Source organism: Mercenaria mercenaria, unplaced genomic scaffold, assembly GCF_021730395.1.
Source record: "Mercenaria mercenaria strain notata unplaced genomic scaffold, MADL_Memer_1 contig_660, whole genome shotgun sequence".
In the NCBI taxonomy this organism is placed as follows: domain Eukaryota; kingdom Metazoa; phylum Mollusca; class Bivalvia; order Venerida; family Veneridae; genus Mercenaria; species Mercenaria mercenaria.
Window position 1 is genome coordinate 526 of NW_026463549.1, and position 19,336 is coordinate 19,861.

The window sequence follows — 19,336 nt, forward strand, 5'->3', positions numbered from 1 at the left end:
TTCAACAACATTCGATTGGAAATGAGTTGTAGAACACCTGTTTAATATTGAATAAGAAAGAATTGGTCGTCAGGTTATTTTCATAATAGCTTCGAAAATGCAGGTTTTAAAGAAACGTTTTACAGAATGATATAGATTTACAATTTTTAATAAATAACCAAACAAGTTGTAGAGGTTCGTGTACTTAATGATTCACGAGTCGCAAAATTTCAATTGAAATCCTTGCATTGCTGCTCGTTTTATGTAATTATCTTGAATTTAAATCTAAACCTAAGTGGTCAAAATAAAAAAAGACGAGAGCACTAACTGACTGCTTAATACTTAATAAACAGGGCATGATAGATTCCTGGTTCCAGTTATGCTACTGTCAAAAACAGACATACAAAAAGATCATACAATATCTGTCTTTATCATATGGTCAATGGCAAAAATACCGCTAGGTAGTTTAAACTGGTTTATGGTGCGCCCCGAACCTAAAATCTTAACCTCCACCGTGATACAATGTCACAGGATGTTAACAGCAACAAAGTGTTAAACAATACAGACGAACAAGCCGTATTGAACAAGCGGTAACGATGAAAAATCAGTTTAAAAACTTAACCCTTTAACATGTCTAAGTTGTATTTACTTCCTCGCAATGACATACTTTTCTACAATTACTTACAGTATAGGTAAAGTCATTATCTTTTTTCACTGTTAAAGCCTCGTCACCGCAATGTTTGTATCCAATATCAAGGAGGTTATCACAAACGTTAATGACGTATACATCTCTTCCTGCTCTGACAGCTACACCACAGTTACATTTGGCTTTATTATATTCGGTAGTACACGGCGCAACTTTATGTTGTATCTACATAAACAAGTAGTATATAGGTAAATTTTACATATAATGTTTGATATATAGGGATTACTGAAATATATATTGTTAGAAGAAAACAGAACATGCGATAAAAACATTTCGGCATCAAAAATTCAATTTTTACAATAAATACGTCAAAGTATTTTGTATTGAAATACAATTGAAACTAACTTAGGTAAAAAGTTAAATACTTCCGTAATTAACATTTGTTCTTATTATTACCTGTTTCAGCCCCACTATGCCAGTCCCTCGGCTTGCTACTTACAGTGTGTCTTTGCATTTAATAAAGCTGTTTATATCTCCCTTTACGTTTAAGATGAGATCATTCTTAACGGCTTAAGTTAAAAATGCATAGACTGTTTTTATAGATGTAGCTTATAAACAGGCAGTATATCTTTAAGATTTAATTGAGTTTCGATTCTTACATTACTTGAAATTCAAATATTTACTGTTTTCTAGTAACAAAATGATTTTATTTTAATGACTTCTTTTTGGTAATCATTCAAACTGTTTTTTATTTAAACCACGAATTGTACGTTTTATATATATTATGATTTTGTGACTGGTTATTCGTTGGCAGTCATTAAATGGAATATACGTTTGTTCTATATATGATTTTCTGTATATACCATTACCTTAAGGGAGTGACCTATTCTTTGAAGTCCAGTTCTAAATATTATTTAAACTTTCGGTAAGTTCTATCTTACGGAAGGAATAAAAGACAAGGCTAGTGACCCCTATATATTCTTTCACAATATTAATTCTATGCGGATACATGTACATAAAATCGACGGAAGTAATGCAAACCTCAACATTAGTGTAAAATTTGTGTCTGTACAAAATATATTCACCGCCTTCTTCATGGTGTTCATATGGTCTGCAGAAGAAAGTAAGTTAAATATAACAGTCATACATATTTTGGTAGTTATAAGTGACATATGTGACAGTACTTCTTAATTAATACATGTACATATTCGTAAGCTGGAGGATTAATTTCCGTTGAGAAAGTAACACATTTCTGTGTAACCTTCACAGTCATCTAGTTTGTTGAACAAGATATATGGAATGAGGCACAAGGAAGACTTACTTTGCTCATGGTTTTCTCGTCATGAGTTTTAGCGGAATGTTGATATGACGTAAATAAAGTCGAATAAAATTTCTTGATAATACCATACATTTTATTTTAAGATGTCGATTATAATACTTTAAACAAATTAAGCTTTAAAATCCAGTCGGTTTCGAAACTGTTTCGTGACAGCCCTAAAGTTACTAAATATCCCTTAGAGTTAGACATAATTCAGAACTATTTTAATTAACATGATAGACATACAGTGTCAATAGTAAAGAAATTACGGGAGTCTCTCCATAAGACATGTTTCCAAGGGACACAAATTACCTTTGATCAAATGTATACATATGGGGATCATTTCTTGCAGTGCAAATAGAGCCGCGCCAATCTGTATGTATCTCAGGTAAGACATCAACCTGGCAAAGAAAACTGATAGAAATGAATAACAGACATTACATATAAAATATCTGAACATTCATACAAAGTAAATGTTTGTAATCTTGAAGATTTTATATTACCATCACAACATCATTCTTTCTAAGACGGCTGTAGTCACTTGCTTGGAATCAGTGGTTTTTCTTCCACTTTGTGATAATTTATAGCAGAGATATTGAGAACTTGGGACATTACAATTTCAGTACTCAATATTATACTCGGGAGTTATGTTATTTTGCTTTGTTGTGTTCTTTTCTTTCAAATGATCTTATTAAAGATTGATTTACAGTGTGGTGACCACAAAATGACTCATGTACTTAGACTCAGTATTCGTAATAGTTTTATTTTGTGATCATGGACTCCATTTAGTATTATCTTATCCTAGACCTTCGCGTCATTCTTTGTTAGGGGTTGAGCGTACCCATTATCAAAAGATACATATTTCCCGGGTCTGTTACTATTTCAATAGTATGCAAGGATCTTCTTACAAATTTATTTTTCTTCAGCACTGATATGCAATATATGAATGAAAATTACAAACACGCGTTTGTATATTTGTGTAATTATATTCTTACTGGTCTCCGATGGCGGATTGACTATCTTTTAACAAATGATGTTTTATGCAGATTTTACGTCATTATAACAGATTATCCTAAAACATTATAACAAATGTTAATATTTGTATTGTCACGAACCTCTTCTTTTAAGTAATAAATTACTAAAACAGGCAGGAGAATTTGCAAAACGCAATATTTTCCTGCTACTACTTCAAATTAAAGGTCTCAATCTATTACTTTGTTTTGGGTCTGCAAACAGCTTCATAATATTTAAAAAAAAATCCATTTAAGGTGTTCATTTGCATCTTGGAGAAGTAGACACAAGCAGGAGGTGAAACACCCGTTAAGTAGAGCGTCTACTAGATTTAGATTTGAACATTACGTACTGCTGTGTTAAGTGTATGCAAAGGACAGATATATCAGCGTTTAAGGAAGTCTTTAAAAGAACTGAGAGCTGTTATACTTTCTATTACCCCTCATGAACAGACGCAGTCTAACCTACTCTATTTTGCCTGGTTGCATTCTATGATTCCAAAGTATCTTTTTACAGATGTTTTTATATATATAGTAATTAAAGAAAATTATTTGAGACATTAAATTAAAAATTGTAATATCGTTCAATATCTTACAATTCTTACACCAAGTTCATTTTCACTTAGATTTTGCGCTCTGATAAAATCAATAAAATTTGATAAGTAAACAAGCATTATACTGATTTTATCGTTCATTTATCCACGAAACATCTTTAGTAACAAGAAAACATTTTTGAAACTTAAAATGACTTACACTTATCACAGGTAGTTTGTAAGATTTCCTCCACAGCTTCAAATATTCTGCATGTAACTTATCTACTGGTACTGACAAGTAAAGTTTGAAGTGTCCAGCTACTCCATATTGTCCTGTTTCAGCCACACTAATGTTTATTCGAGTAATTTGTCCTACTTCTTTGTTTGTAAGAAAAGAATCGCATCCGTCTTGAAATGATGGCATACCTTCAAGAAAAACCTTTGCGTTTTGATATATGTACCGAAAACAATAAACCTTTGAAATGAATCACACGACGTCATAAAAATAAACAGACTTCGCTGCTTGTGATAGTTCTTGCTTTTATAATTCGATACGATTTTATGAAGCTCTAATGTTTGAAGGCTTTAATCTTGAAATGTAACAGGTGAATACGTTGCGTACATTACCGAAACTTTAAAACCAATAAAATATTTGTTTTGCTTGAATCTATTTTTTAAGCACTCTTTCTGTTTCATTTACTTAAAACATAATAGAAAATGTACATACTTGAGCAGGTTCCATACTGAGGAGAAAAATACTGTAGTCGAACATTGCAGCTACTCTGAATAAACTGGTTGAATACTTTATTCTCTGTATAACAAATGATTGGTACTGAATTCAGAAGCTCTACTGACTTTGTTTCACCTTTTCTCAAGCTTATATAAGGCGTGAGAACTTCAATGCCGAAGAATAAATGTTTTGAATAAGCTGATAATGTTCCTGGTAGTCCATCAGGTGTCCTGAAAGCCCTCAAGGCACATGATATCTGAAACAAACAACTGCGTTGTTGTATTAAAAACGTAATATTAGTATGTGTTGTTTTTTTTATTTGCATTTGTTCAATGTATGCAAATTTTGACACAGACGAATATTCCACAACGGATCTTTTCTTTGTACATCTTTTAACTGTTAGTAATTCTTGTCCGAGTCAGTTTACTTTTTAGAAACATAAATGAAAAGGGCCATAGCAGATACGAAATAGATCATTCTGTTGCATGTGTTCTGCTTTAAAATGTTATTTCGGGAAAAAACAATAGCTTATTTCTATTACATATTAGAATAATTCCGTATCATAAATAGCTACTAACTAAATGACAGTAGGGATGGACAAATGGAAACAATAGCCCATCTCATTTTACAGGGAGGCGAAAAAAAACAACAAAAAAAAAAACAACTCTAATACATACATTAACACCTAAACCGATATCATTATCCTCAAAGTCGCTTTCTGTTAGTCTCAATCCATCAAGACTGGAGTTTCTGAAAAACTGTTTTGTTACTGTTATTTGCGAACTACCCTCTATGAGCCACTTGACTTGATAATACAAGTCATCTTCTGTTGATGGATCAAACTTGCACATGAAAGAAACACCCTTTTCGTTCGTGACTGGTGTTGTCGATAGGCTGTCAGGTACGAACTTCGGGGCAGGTTCTGTTAAAATATATCTTGCAACTCATTTACCTCTCTTACTGTTACTTAAATGATTGTAATACTGAATTAAACAAGATAACTTCACAATTGGTTACATGCATGTACAGTGATCTGCACGTGATTATTATGTACTTATTTTGACTTACTTGAAGAACGTGTCCTCTAAAAATATTTTAGCTAAGTGAATAATTTACAACATTGACTGTTTAAGGTATTAGACCCGTAATGGAGTACCTCCTTTTTGAGTATTCAATTCCTACAATAAACCTAATTTGACTTACATTTTTCAGGCGGCGTAGGTTCAGGCCCCACTGGGACCAAGTTTTTTCTCCTTATTTAACCCTTTTCCTGGTAAGTTTTTTTACTTTCTTTCAAGATTTATTATTGATTTATTATACAAAAATGGAAATCTTTCCTTTGAGAAGCAATTTCTTGCTGTTCAAAGTGAATTTACATCTGAAACAGAAGGGGGACAGAGTTCGACATCTTTAAAAATACTGAGTTACATAGTTTTCTATTTTGCTTTTACTCTTTAGATTACATATTGCGAAAGAAATGTTGGTAGGTTTTACTTCTGCCCCAAGATTTGTTTTGAATGAAGTGAGCAAAATTTAAAACAGTCAGAATTTGACCATAATTTTTCAATGTTGGAGTTATAATTCTGTCTCATTAAATCCGTTTACTTGAGGCACTCTAGAAAATGTGATATTGACAGTTTTATTTTGTGTTTCATTATTGTTTACTAATAGTTTGGTGTTTCTTTTATTAAAATTATTGGTAAAATGAATTCTCTGCAAACGTTTTAGACAGTGGCCATCACTTTGCAATTTGTCTCTGCAAAATTTATAGAAAAACGGAACGGTAAAAGTTGTTTAAAATTTGCAATTTAATGCGAAACACAGTCAACGTTAAGAATATACCTAGCAAATACCATTTTTTAAACGTTACCATTAGGGATCCAATACCTTAAGTGAAGTTACAGACATATAATAAGTCAACTAAGCTGAATGAAGTGAAGTGTTATGTGATTATTCAGCTCACCATCTGATCCGATTCCTGAAATGTATAAAATTTACCGCTAAATTGTATATTAATTTTAATTATAATTTCAAAAGAAAAAAATAGTTTATATACAAAGAATTTACAGTACCAAAAATAAAGGGATTCTGTGGCCGAGTGGTTAACATCGTTGACTTCACTAGCTCCTCTACGCTATGGGTTCGAGACCTAGCTTGGGGTATAGAATTATTTCATGTAAGGAAGCCATCCATTTGACTGGCCGAACGTCGGCGTTTCTACGCAGCTGCCCGCCAATGCCTGATATAGTGCTCGGAAAGGCACATGTACACTTCCTCCCATATGAAAAGCGTCAACAAGCACCACACCCGCACCCAATCCTCCACACACAGAGATAAAAACATTCACAAAAATGAAAAGCTTACAGATGAATCAGTAACCTACGCTTTCGTTTAAAGGTTCGTACATTTCGATGTTCGTAAGATAAATGTTTCTTCATGTGATATATTTACCAAAGCAGTATCCACTTTCTTCGTTACTCGTTGGTCTCAATTTGTAAACATAAAATTCATCATTGCAGTTCTTCATCTCTATATCATACGTTTCATGGTTGTCTCCTACTTGAGTTGCTTTGATTTCTGCACTTTTATTAGCACCGAGTCTCTCTGTCCAATGAGACAACAGTTGAACAAAGACATAGATTCTTACTTTTTTATTTAAACACATCCACACGCAAAAGAAGTGAACACATCGAATTGTTATGTCCTCGAAAGTATGTTTTAGGACAGCGTTTATTTCATCAGGCATTTAGTTTACTGTTAGTATTAGCCTTAGTATAATGAGTATAATATATTTTCTGTCTATGTATCAGGGAGATTTTCCTCAGACAAAAATATTACAGAATACAGAAAAGAAATAATACAGTAGCTAAATTATCAAAATATTAGGTGTTGAGTTTCGACAAATATACAGATACCTGTTGTAAAGTAACTGAATATTGGCAGGAGAGTTCCACATCTGTTTTTCGGTGGTGCTTTAACTGGCATGGTATTGTTACCAACGTTATACCAACGAAACGGTAGTTTCGAGTCGTTGATAGACTTTGGTAGATGTTGCGTGTTAATATTTACATATCGCATTTCCAAATTAGGTAAGCGTGCAGTTTCTGCTGCATTGCATGGGTCTACTGTCTTGTAATCTAGAAAAATGTCATTTACAACACGATATCATTATTATATAAGTTGTTACACTAATAATGTTATATAGCCAATACAGAGTTATCATATCGTTTTATTAATGCCGCTGTTTACAAAGCCGTTCAAACCAAAAAAAAATATGTGCTTATTTTAACAAAAAACGTTTTTACGACAGGAAAATTGGTCGTAAGGAAACACTTTTCAATATCCCCTTTAATAACTTGTTACTGACCTTTGATAACAGTATTAACTGGAGACAATGTTAGGGTCTACAATAAACATGTAGAAAAAGACATTGATAGAATGTCTTCTTACTCGTGTAAAACAATTAAAAATTGGATAGACTAATTACAACTGGAAGAAAAAACAAAAGCCAAGAGACTGGCCAGGTTATTACCAGATGCATTTGTTTGGTCTTTCAGTATCATTTACATCCAATACATAATGACTCGTTGTTATTGAGTCTGTTAATTTTGCTCAAAATATCGGATGAAGTTGAACTCTATTATATAATGCTAATTAATGAAACCCATTGTAATGAAAAAACAAAACCAACAACAACAACATCTAGAATAGATGGAAATATATATAAGAGCAGCAACGTATCAATTTTTGAAAACATGTTGAAGGTTATTTTACTGAACCAAACATTTGAAGTAGACACTCCAATATTTAAAAAAAAATAATGTTTCAAAATTAATTTACAGCATGTTATAGCGATGTCTTCCTTGTGTTCGCAATTATGTGTTCCCCATTCTCTTGATCTGCATTCCGAGATATCTTTTTCTATACCGAGACAGCTGAGATCATCTATCAATATGTTTCCTGTACCTGGTTCGTGTACGTAGCCAGGTGAATCGTGGGCATTTCTATAAACTTTGCTGTAACATTTTAGCATACAAATATATTAATGAAATGCAAATTTCTTCTAGCATACCAAAACCGCTGGTTAATTCAATCCTAATTTATTTCAAGCCATACAAAAGGATGTTCATATCTTCAAATGCACGTTATTCATTATTGAATACACTGATGCTTAGCATTCCTTACCCGAATGGAATTCCTAGCATGTTACAAAGAACCTGGGCATCGCTTTCATCGAACTGATCATCACATACTGTACCCCATTCATCATCATACTTTACTTCTACTCTCCCAGTGATGCTTTGATTTTTATTCAAGGATGCCTTCACTTCTGTTGTTTTATTCATAAGCCTTATATTTGTGACTGGTCCTATATTTGAAATTAAATTAATCATTAACTGTTGCAAAAACATCTATAACTATCTGTTAGTGAACATGTATGAGGTGCTTATTTCAATACATTTGTATATAGATGGACTGTATTCAGAAGTTCAATGTTTAAAGTAGTAGAATTTTCAACATATAAACTTCACTGTTAAGAAACTTCGTTTGAACGTGAGAGAATATGAATCATATGTAATCGGAAATTATTTCCAAAATATAAATCAATAGCGATATAAAAATATAAAAATATATAAAGGGGTGCGCTGCACCGTGCTAAATTGTAAAATGTATCAAACACTCTAATTGGTACGTCATAATTTTTCGCGTGACGTTAAAAATGTTTGTTTATGCGTAAAGCCACGTCAGATTGATCATCTTATTTTGAAATTCAATTTTTTTTACACTTAGAATATATTTGGAGTAAGCGGGCGAATGTTTGTGGAGCGAGCGGATACAATTAAATAGAATTAAAGGTTCGCTACTAACGCCCGAACGAGTATTATCTGAGTTTGTAGCTGAAACTTCATATTTACTGAAAATATGACCTACTGCATCGGATCTGGCCAAATAATCATGAAAATGTTCAAGAATAACCAACAAATAAACAAAAACCTTTTGCCTATTTCAAATCGAACTAATGTTTTCCGATTGCTTACGAACCCGTCGCGCATCTTCGGATATTTTCGGAAGAATGCCCCGAAACGAGACTATAATTTATAAACAGATGCAAAATGTACAACTCGTTTAAATGGGTCACCCGTGTTGGTGTACTTATAAAATATACTGGCCCGGTTTATAGGTTGGTCAGGGCTACGATATGTATTGTATTTTGCCATCGAACTATTTCTATAAAATGCTTCTTCTCCTTCCGTTTGGATCCGTCCATGTTTATAAACACGTTTGTTTATTTTATGGACTGTATAAATATTCCCCAACGATAATGTGATGTTTACAAACATAGCATAGGGAATTCAATATTTTTGTAACCGGTCAAATCTTTTGCCGTATGGGTTCGAAACTCATGGCAGTTAATTTCACACACAAAAACTTCATGAAAATCATTCTTATAGTACAGGTAATATACAGCCAACAACAAGTTTTCAGGTGGACAATTTAGGCCCTTCCCGAATCAATGTGTTTTCGCAACTTCTTCTGCAAACTTATTCAGTCAATCTCTTTTTAGCAATGTTTTAAGAATATAGCTGAATAACTATCTTACACTGTAGAAACAAAACGTGATTAAAAATTAACTAAAAATACTGATTTATGTACATATTGCGACATTAATTCGAAAAATTTTTACACATTAAACACTTTGTCTTAGCCTAATATATGTCACTGTCAATTTGAAACTAAAATCTTGTATATCTCATATTTTTCATGCAAATCATGTATAATTACAATCATGGAAATACAAAATAATACAGTTTTTTTGTGGTGCGTCTTTAAACGGATATTCGTTTGAATCAATTTTAAAATCACGTGATCCCGAAGAATTTCCGATTATGGAAAAGCGATCAGTACGAAAGTAGGACAAAATGACCACCCATATCAGTCTAAGAAAATACAAAAAAAAATCATTCGTTTCTTTGCACATGTTTTGACTTCAAGGGAATATTGCACGGCTGTCGTAATGTTTAGTAGTATACTTCAAAATGTGTGGTCTTTTTGTAAGATTTATAATTTTTTATTTGTCTTTATTTGGCACTTTTAAATACAAATGACTTGAAACTCAATCAAAGTTGTTGTCATTGTATTTCATAAGCTTGACTAGAGCCATAACTACATAAAAAGAATTAAAATACATATTTCTGCCTATATATCCAAAAAAGAGGCCTAGAAATTGCCTTTGATGGCATTTTTTGTAAATGCCCGACAGCCATATTCATTGTTAACTTTATAAAAATTGGAAACTTTTCGGAGAGGGGGGTGGGGGGGGGGGGTGTCGCCTTCTAAGGGTCATAGTAAGGTCACAGCACAAGGTCAAAGGTCAATAAGTGCATTTTTGTTATAAACTTCAGATTTTCGCCATTTTTGCTACATTCTAATACAAACTTGTAATTTTTTGGTGATATTATGAATCTGAGAAGTAAAATAAATTACTACAAATAGATTTATTGCATTTGAGACTGGCAAAATTCAAAACGACTAAGGTTATTTCTATAGAATAAGCTTAAGTTTTCGTATATTCTGATATTTTGTTCATTTATGGAAGTTATCTTTCATGTGTTTCTAAAACTTCCGTTTTCAGGCTAACGATTTCCATAAAGGCTGGTTGGTTACCTGTATGATTGTCTGTATGAACAGTACAGGTAGAAAGAAATCTATGGCGCGTATTTTATAAAGACTAGTACAGTCAAACTTCGTTTGCTCGAATTCGGATTATCCAATTACTACTTTTGGCTCGAACACAGCGACAGGTCTATATAATGTATATTTCACGTTAGCATGAACTACTGATATCTCGAACACATTTTGCTTGTTCCGTCGAGCTCTAGCAAACATATTTTGACTGTACTAACTGTTGACAGTTCTAAAGTTTCCTTCGGAAGCATAGAACTTAAAAATAGCAAACTCGGTTTGATTAAGTTTGTTTGTGAGATGGGCAAATTCTCGCAAGCATTATCTAAAATGATCTATGCTGTCCATCAAAACTCTATTCCAGTGGTTTACGCTTGTTGCTGTAGCAATTTCATGAATGTGTGAGCGTTTAGAATTACTACCTATGTATCAAAGTGTAAAAATAAATATAAGATAATGCAAATGTTATGTTTTTGTGTGTTTAATTTTTTATACATTTTTTTTTCATTCCATGAGCATGATTTTTGAATCAAGTAAAAAATATTTCTTTGCATATTAACATTAGGCTATTATCAGAACTGGTAACCGCTCTTCAAGTGTTTCCAATATCTACAATTTTGTAACTATTTGTTTATTTTGGCTCTATAGATGTCATAAGTTCAAAAAGGCTTGATAATTGTCAGTGAATTTGATAGTATATCGAATGTTATTAGTATGACCTTTATGACTGTGAATATAGGAGCAAAGCATGTTTGTTTTCCTGTTACAACACCTTTAGATTTCCGATGATTGGTTGGTGATAGAACCGACTAGAGCAAACTAACCAATGTATCACAAAGGAATCTTACTGATGTTATAAGATAAACAAATGTGAGCTTACGCTATTGTAGCCTTAAACGTGTAAAAATAAATATAGTGTCAATTAGATTCAGTGCGGAATGCTAGAATGAACTACCCTTATATAGAAATAGCTTCTTACCCTTTTATAAAAAATGAATGAACCCCATAACACTTCGCAAGCTATACGTCTTAGCCTGACATATTCAATCGGCATTATATGTTTATTATAAACTCATCGTTTTGAATTTCAAATCTCTTCTTCATGCTCTTCTCATCCTGCAGGAAGTTATTTTTACGCATTGTATATCTCTTGGTAACTATCGAACCACCATATGTTATCATTTTGATTAGCTGAACCATCATCTGTCAGTAATCATGAAAATATCGGAGGGTATAACTTCAATATTTCACTGAATGAGCCTCAATGTTACTATTATAAAATATTATATATCAACCTTATGATGTTTTTATACCTTTATTTTTACATTTTTATTTGTAAAACATCTGAATGACTAATATGTCAGTGTCGAAACACAAGCCTTGTTATTACAGTGTTATCAAGGACATCCTGTCTGAAACCAAGTGTCAGATCTGTAAATTGTTACGATCTGATTCGTTTTCAACTTTTGTTTTGAACAGGAAGTAAGAATGTAGTAGCATAGCCAAAGATAAAAAGAATCGAAACAGAAATAGCGTGCTGAATTTTCAGAATAAAATGATGCAAATATCGCATTAAGAGCTTCGGTGAGAGAAAATCTAGATCTTGAAATGTGCTACTTAATTGCAAATACATAAAATATGATGATAAATGCCTGACCGAAATTAAAAAAATAGAACTATATTACAGAACATCAAGGGAATAGTGTATATATTAACTAGTTGAAATCCTACAGATCTGTTCTGTTTAGTTTATTACCGTACATGTACTGTGTACACCTATGTTGTGACTAATATTTCAGTTATTCTTCTAAAACGGCCCTATTTAACCATCACCGCGTGGACAAATTAACATAAATATATATCATGTAAGGGATCATCACCAGATTTGAAATCATTTCTTTAGTGTCTGGAGAAGGATTCCATATAATATCATATGTTACTGTCAACAGTATTTCAGTCATTTAACGGCGATGAATTAACCTATTATATAGTAATCAGTGTTCTGGAGTCGCTAAAAGTAGTAGCCTTTTAATTTTATGCATTTATATGTAATCCATTTTCCGCTGTAGTCTTCTTCCTTAAAACCTATCATAGTTTCTCTTTCGCACACGTTTCTCAAAAGGTGTACAATATGTAAATATTCTTTTTATAGTCAGTTCAAAGCTTAACTTCAAATTCTATTGCTGCCTGAAATGCAAGAAATGCATTTGCAGTGTCACTTTATAATCATTTGCTCAACAATTTTTCTAACTCAACACCTGACTTTTGTTTTTATCTCTGCCAAATTTTGACAGATTTGAATGAAAATTGGACACATTGTTTAATGACCGGTTTAATTAGGCGATATCAATTGTGCGTACATTCGTTCAAATAAGGTAAAAAATAAATGTCGCAGAACGAATGCAACTTGGTGCTGGTCTGTATGCGGTAAGTACTGCCATCTGCGGGATTAATCAATTTTGTCATTAATGTGGTGCCATTAATGACGTCACAAACCTGATAAAAACTTAACATGTTCATATTGAAAATACAGACGGACGTTCCATTAGAACTAAACAGAGTTGAACGTCCAGATATAATCAGAATATAATAATTTGAATTTCATTGAATTAATAGGATCAAATTGTACTACTATGATTTGGAATTTACTAATTATGTGACTTTTAATTTAAGGGTTATCTTATTGTTACCCTTAAAGTTAAATGAATTTACACCAGGGTATGATCGTTTTTATGTTATATTATAATAAAATAATCATTTAACATTGTGTAAAACATTCATTCAAATCTGTCAAAATTTGGCGATGAAGGGAATAAAACAAGTGTAGAGTTAGAAAAGTTGTTGAGTAGATTATTAATTATATACGCACCATTTTGCTACCTTTAATAACATAGAAGTCATTTTTAAAAGTTCAGTTTTGACCTTGACATGTCTGTGACCTTAAATTACATTGAAATAACCCTTGGATACGACAGTTCCAAAAATATTTCTCAAGTTCATCCACATATAAAGATTAGCAAACATGTCAAGTAAAACACACTTTGCCATCGTATGCCATTTTCCCCAGATATATATTATTCTATATAATATTATATATATATTATATATATATTATATATATATTATATATATTTTCATCAGTCTTATTTACAAAATACAAAATGGCGTTGAGACACAATATTTAAACCAGTTTAGATGGTATATGAAAATAAAACGACTGCATAGCTGCATAGTTTATTTGTAAATGCACTTATTTGACCTTTGACCCCATTGTACTGTAATTAGTAACCCTAGAAGGCGACAGCCTCTTTTAAATTTTATGTACGATCCTAAGGAACACTTTTATACTAATATCCGAGCATTAACAAAAAATGCCATCAGAAGTCACATTTTCTCAATATATTGGCAGACTAGATTAAAATGTCAGTATTAAGTACTTTATTTATTCTAATGATGCATGTCATTAAGGTTGCTTTATTCAGACTCATTTACAAACTCCTATTAGTTTCAATGTAACCTGAAACATCGATATTTTGTTCCACACTGAAATTCAAATTTCATATCGTCATTTGTGGCATGATTCATGTAAATCGTCGAGTTAAAGGTTTTTATACTCTTTCAAAATAGTTTAATTCAAACTTAATTGAATCAACATATTTTGAGTAAAATATTACTTGTCAACCCTTTGAATTTTTAGTGATACATATAACAACGTTTAATAAATAATTAGAAAGGACCATTACAAAAGTCGTTGTTATGAAAATATAGCCGAATCATTAAATGTCCGCTTCCAATTCGCACATTTATTGGTGTGCCAGTAATGTTGGGCAACTCTGCCGATCAAGTAGACTGATCCACAAAAGACTAACCTTTATCCATACGAACATTTTGATCAGTTTCGAAGCGGGAAATCTGAAGAGCAGAAGATCAAATTTGTGTGGCCTAAGATAAAACTAGAATGCGTCTGTAGGACACAGGGTGTACCCCCCACTGGTACATTTGTCACAAATAAGGGAACTTATTCATTTTTTTGCAGTCTTAATGAGGTATAGCCTCAACAAACATTTTATGAAAAGGATTAATTATTCTAGGCCATATACTTTTTGAGCTATGAGCATCACAAACAAAAGATCCACTATTTTGGCTATTTCAAGGGCCATAACTCTGTAATAAGCGCTAATATTCTCAAGAAGAATGCCAAGTGTGCACGGTCACATCATAATAAAGACTCAAGCAATGTTTCATGAATTTACATCAAATCCTTTTTGAGCTAGGCACATACTTAGGTGAAATTGTGCATATTTTGTCTATTTCAGGGGCCATAACTTTAAAAGTAGGGGGTGGAGCCAGCCAAAAAATAAGAGGTGTGCAAGTTTATATCATGATAAAGAGTCATGCAAGTTTTCATCCATTCATATCATATACCTTTTGAGCTAGGTGCGTCACTAGGTGAACAAGTGCATTTTTTACTATTTCAGGGGCCATAACTCTGAAAATCGGGGGCGGAGGCAGACAAAAATAGAAGGTGCGCAAGTTCATATCGTGATTAAGACTCATGCAAGCTTTAATCAATTTATATGTAATACTTTTTGCGTTAGGCGCGTAACAAGGTGAAAATGTGCATTTTTGACTATTTCAGGGGCCGTAACTCTAGAAATAGGGGGCGGACCCAGATGAAAAATAGGAGGTGCGCAAGTTCATAGCATGATTAAGACTCATACAAGGTTTAATAAATTTATATTAAATACTTTTGAGCTAGGCGCGTCACAAGGTGAAAATGTGCATTTTTTACTATTTCAGGGGCCATAACTCTGGAAATAGGGGCGGACCCAGATGAAAAATAGAAGGTGCGCAAGTTCATATCATGATTAAGACTCATGCAAGGTTTCATGAATCTATATTAAATACTTCTTAAGCTAGGCATATCACAAGGTTAAAATGTGCATTTTTTTTACTATTTCAGAGGCCATAACTCTGGAAATAGGGGGCAGAGCCAGACGTTAAATAGGAGGTGCGCAAGTTCATATCATGATAAAGACTCATGCAAGGTTTCATCAATTTATATCAAATACTTTTTGAGGTAGGCGCGTCAGGACGGACGGACGGACGCACGGACGGAAGTTCCTACATATGGGTATTTATGTGGCTACTCTTTTGTTTTCTCTATTGTTCTTTTAGTCACGTAAAAGAAAAATAGCCACATAAATAGCCTTACGGAATGAATGACATCAAAGAAAAAGTACAGTTACCTATTGTTCATATAGCCACCTAAGTATGCAAATGTGGGCTCGGACGGACGAACGCACGGACGCACGGACAAGACCAAATCTATATGCCCCTACCACTCATGGGTGGTGGGAGGGGGGGCAGGGGAGGAGGCACAAAAACTGTTATCCGTCGTGAACACCAGATTTAAAAGATTGTGGCTGCACCACAATGGATTTTTGGACCTGATGTTCATTCAGTGAAACATATTTCTTTGTTACTCTGAAACAAACAAATGTTCTCTATACGTGTATGTGATACAAAGAAGACTTCAATCGTAACATTTCGCAGTTTGAATTTAAATGTGCGTAAAAACGTGTAACACACTTTAAATGAATACGCAGAAACTACAGAAAGCGGTTAGTAAATAACATTGTATATACAGATTCGTTCCAAATGCTTGATACATGAGAGTATGCCTTTATTACAAGTCAACAATTTAATGGAATTAAAAAATTTAGCAATTAATATATTGATTTTTGTTAATATTCAAAACTGATCATTTTTTCACAACTTAAATTCAAAACCGCACAAATATCTACATAATACAGATTGATCAGGACATTTCCACGCAACCCAAAACAAGTTTTCTTTTAAAAGATTATATCTGATATGACATGTCTACACTATTCATAGTAAAAAAACGTACATTATTGCCGAGCTCTTCATAAGCGCAGATGAAACAGAAACTGTAGTGCACTAACCACAACATTCTATGATATGTTTACAACAGAAGTTTGCTTTAGGAGTAAATAAAAAGGCCAGTATTAGATGTTTTCATATTGTAGAAGACGGTATTGCAAGAACATTATATCAATAATGCCTAGTTTGTATGCGTTTTGTCGAAACTTAATCTAGAACAAACAAAGTTTCCGTGATTTAGGAAACACTGATTTTTGATGATACTGTTTCAAATGTCTTTATCATAAAATGTTCATAAATGCTTAGCCTTTCAAAAAGTTTAATTGCAGGATGTGTGATAATTGCTAGAAGTTAATCTTTTGATAGAATACAAAATGAATATTTGAAATTTGGAGTTTCGATTGACAGTATTTCATCCCTGTTTTCATGTGTCACACTTTGAAATATATATTTTTTGTCTTTTTATTTACTTTGAATCGGTTACATGCTGGTCTAAAGGTTGGTTAAGACTTTTGCAATACAACAAATGAACGAACGTTATTGAAATCACTCTAGGTTTTTATATAGATAAAACCAAACTTGACAAAAAGATAAATCATTTAAACAAATATCGTATTAGAAGACGAGCTTGATATGACTTCACGTAACAACTGTTCTAACGCTACCAGTAGCCTTTTCGATATAATTTTAAATCTACCGAAGATAATTCCGTGAACATTTCAGGACAATTAAAGGAATATCAGACATTGTTTGATGGACAATTAACAGCAAACATTTCCGTTATTTGAAGATTTGTATTTTATTTCATATAGCCCCGATAATTTACAAAGTTGCAAAATTTATCTAATAAATACAATCAATAAAGACAAGAAAGTCAACGTTTACAATCTTGAAAAGTTACATATGATTGCTATCAATATAATTCTCAGACGATTTAATAAATATGTAATTTGTTATCATCATCTTTGGACAATGTTTATGTAAATTGTTCAACCACATGACGCGTGATATTCTAACGTTTGAAAAGATACAACACGCCGCCTGTCGTAAGAAAAGTTGTTAAGTGCATATACTTACGGCAGTTTATAGCAGCAATAGTTCGCGCATCACAAGAATGTATTTTTGTGGTCCATTCTGAAAGTCCGCAGCTGAACAAGTCTTCTTCGTTTCCATTGCAGCCAAGATGCCCTACTGTGGGTGTCCCAGTTATTCCAAAGTACTTTCCTTTGAAAACGGTAACATTTTGTGCTCTGTTCATAATACAAATTACAAATGTTTTACACGTGAATACATAAACAATAAAAACTAGTGTTTTAATCTGTAATGACGATTTTATTCAACGGAAACAAAAAATTATAAATACTTTATATAATCTGGAAACCTTTGTGTCAAAATATATTATTCTTATTACGAAACAATGGTTTAGTTTGTCTTTAAATTCAACTGAGGACGAGACAGCCTGGGGTATAAAATTCCCGTTTTTTTTTAAAAAAAAAAAACAAAAAAAAAACTGTTTTTCCTGGTTTTCTCTGCAGTCGAGGCATTGGTTGAATAATTTGAACATATTTATATTGACAAAAGCAATTTCTCAATCTATTATTTTGTCAAACATACACAAAAAATATCATTTAATGCAAAACATATTTTGCCAATATCTGAAACATTACTTGAATGTTCATTGTACATAATTGTTTTGCAATTGTAAGAAGTTTCATAACAACAAATCAAGTCGCCTTATAGTTTTATTAATTGTATGATCATATCTCATTTTTTAAAAAGGTCACAAAAGCACAAAAACGTACAAAACAAATAAATTAGATTTTAATACAAAAGCAAATCAAAGAAGGTGCAATAACACCATTTTTGTCAAAATGGGGAAAACAAGGAGTAATATTTTTAGGTATCTTCACCTTTACAGCCTTTTAATATATGTATGGTAGACTAGAAGAGGTGATTCACATGAGAATAGTAAAAATTGTAACACAAGAGAAAGAAATATTTAGCTCTCTTTCCTAACAGTAGGATGACTGTCAAAATCTGCAAGAATATTAAAAGTCTAGCATAATTACCCCTTTGCAGTTTCGCTTAGTCCAGTTAATTTGCAAATGGTCTGCGCATCATTTTGTGTAAATCCATTATAACATACGGATGTCCATGACCCATTTAAATAGATTTCAGCTATTCCGTCAAAACGTGTCCATCCACCTCGAAGACGAACTGGAGTATCTAGAAATAAATTTCAAAGGGATTATTATGCATTTACCTGATTCCATGTGTTGTTTCTAGCTGTTAGGTCAGCAATTACATGTAACATGTATGTCCATTATTTAAAAGTTAGGGTGACTTAACAGTTATTGTACACTATGGCTTTATGCTAAATATTTTATCTGGAATGGTTGCAACTAAACATGAAAATACGTCAACCAAAAAATGCAGTATTGAGACTTATGTCTGCACATAATTCGCGTTTTGCAACGCATTTCATGATAATCATTGTGACATTTTAAAATAAAATAAATTATGAGATAT

General features: G+C 32.6%; 1 protein-coding gene across 1 annotated transcript in view; it reads right to left on the reverse strand.

The window, feature by feature from the left end:
* Positions 1-664: 664 nt before the first annotated feature.
* LOC123563030 (scavenger receptor cysteine-rich type 1 protein M130-like) overlaps positions 665-19,336 on the reverse strand; it is a gene marked incomplete at both ends in the record, with an annotated part of 71,163 nt that continues 52,491 nt past the window's right edge. The window contains 13 exons of the mRNA XM_053536010.1: positions 665-850; positions 1,667-1,736; positions 2,256-2,344; positions 3,707-3,912; positions 4,214-4,472; positions 4,894-5,138; positions 6,180-6,194; positions 6,668-6,820; positions 7,132-7,353; positions 8,057-8,232; positions 8,402-8,585; positions 17,885-18,057; positions 18,877-19,033. Of these exons, the coding sequence (XP_053391985.1) occupies positions 665-850; positions 1,667-1,736; positions 2,256-2,344; positions 3,707-3,912; positions 4,214-4,472; positions 4,894-5,138; positions 6,180-6,194; positions 6,668-6,820; positions 7,132-7,353; positions 8,057-8,232; positions 8,402-8,585; positions 17,885-18,057; positions 18,877-19,033 (2,135 nt within the window). The remainder of the gene's footprint in view (positions 851-1,666; positions 1,737-2,255; positions 2,345-3,706; positions 3,913-4,213; positions 4,473-4,893; positions 5,139-6,179; positions 6,195-6,667; positions 6,821-7,131; positions 7,354-8,056; positions 8,233-8,401; positions 8,586-17,884; positions 18,058-18,876; positions 19,034-19,336) is intronic.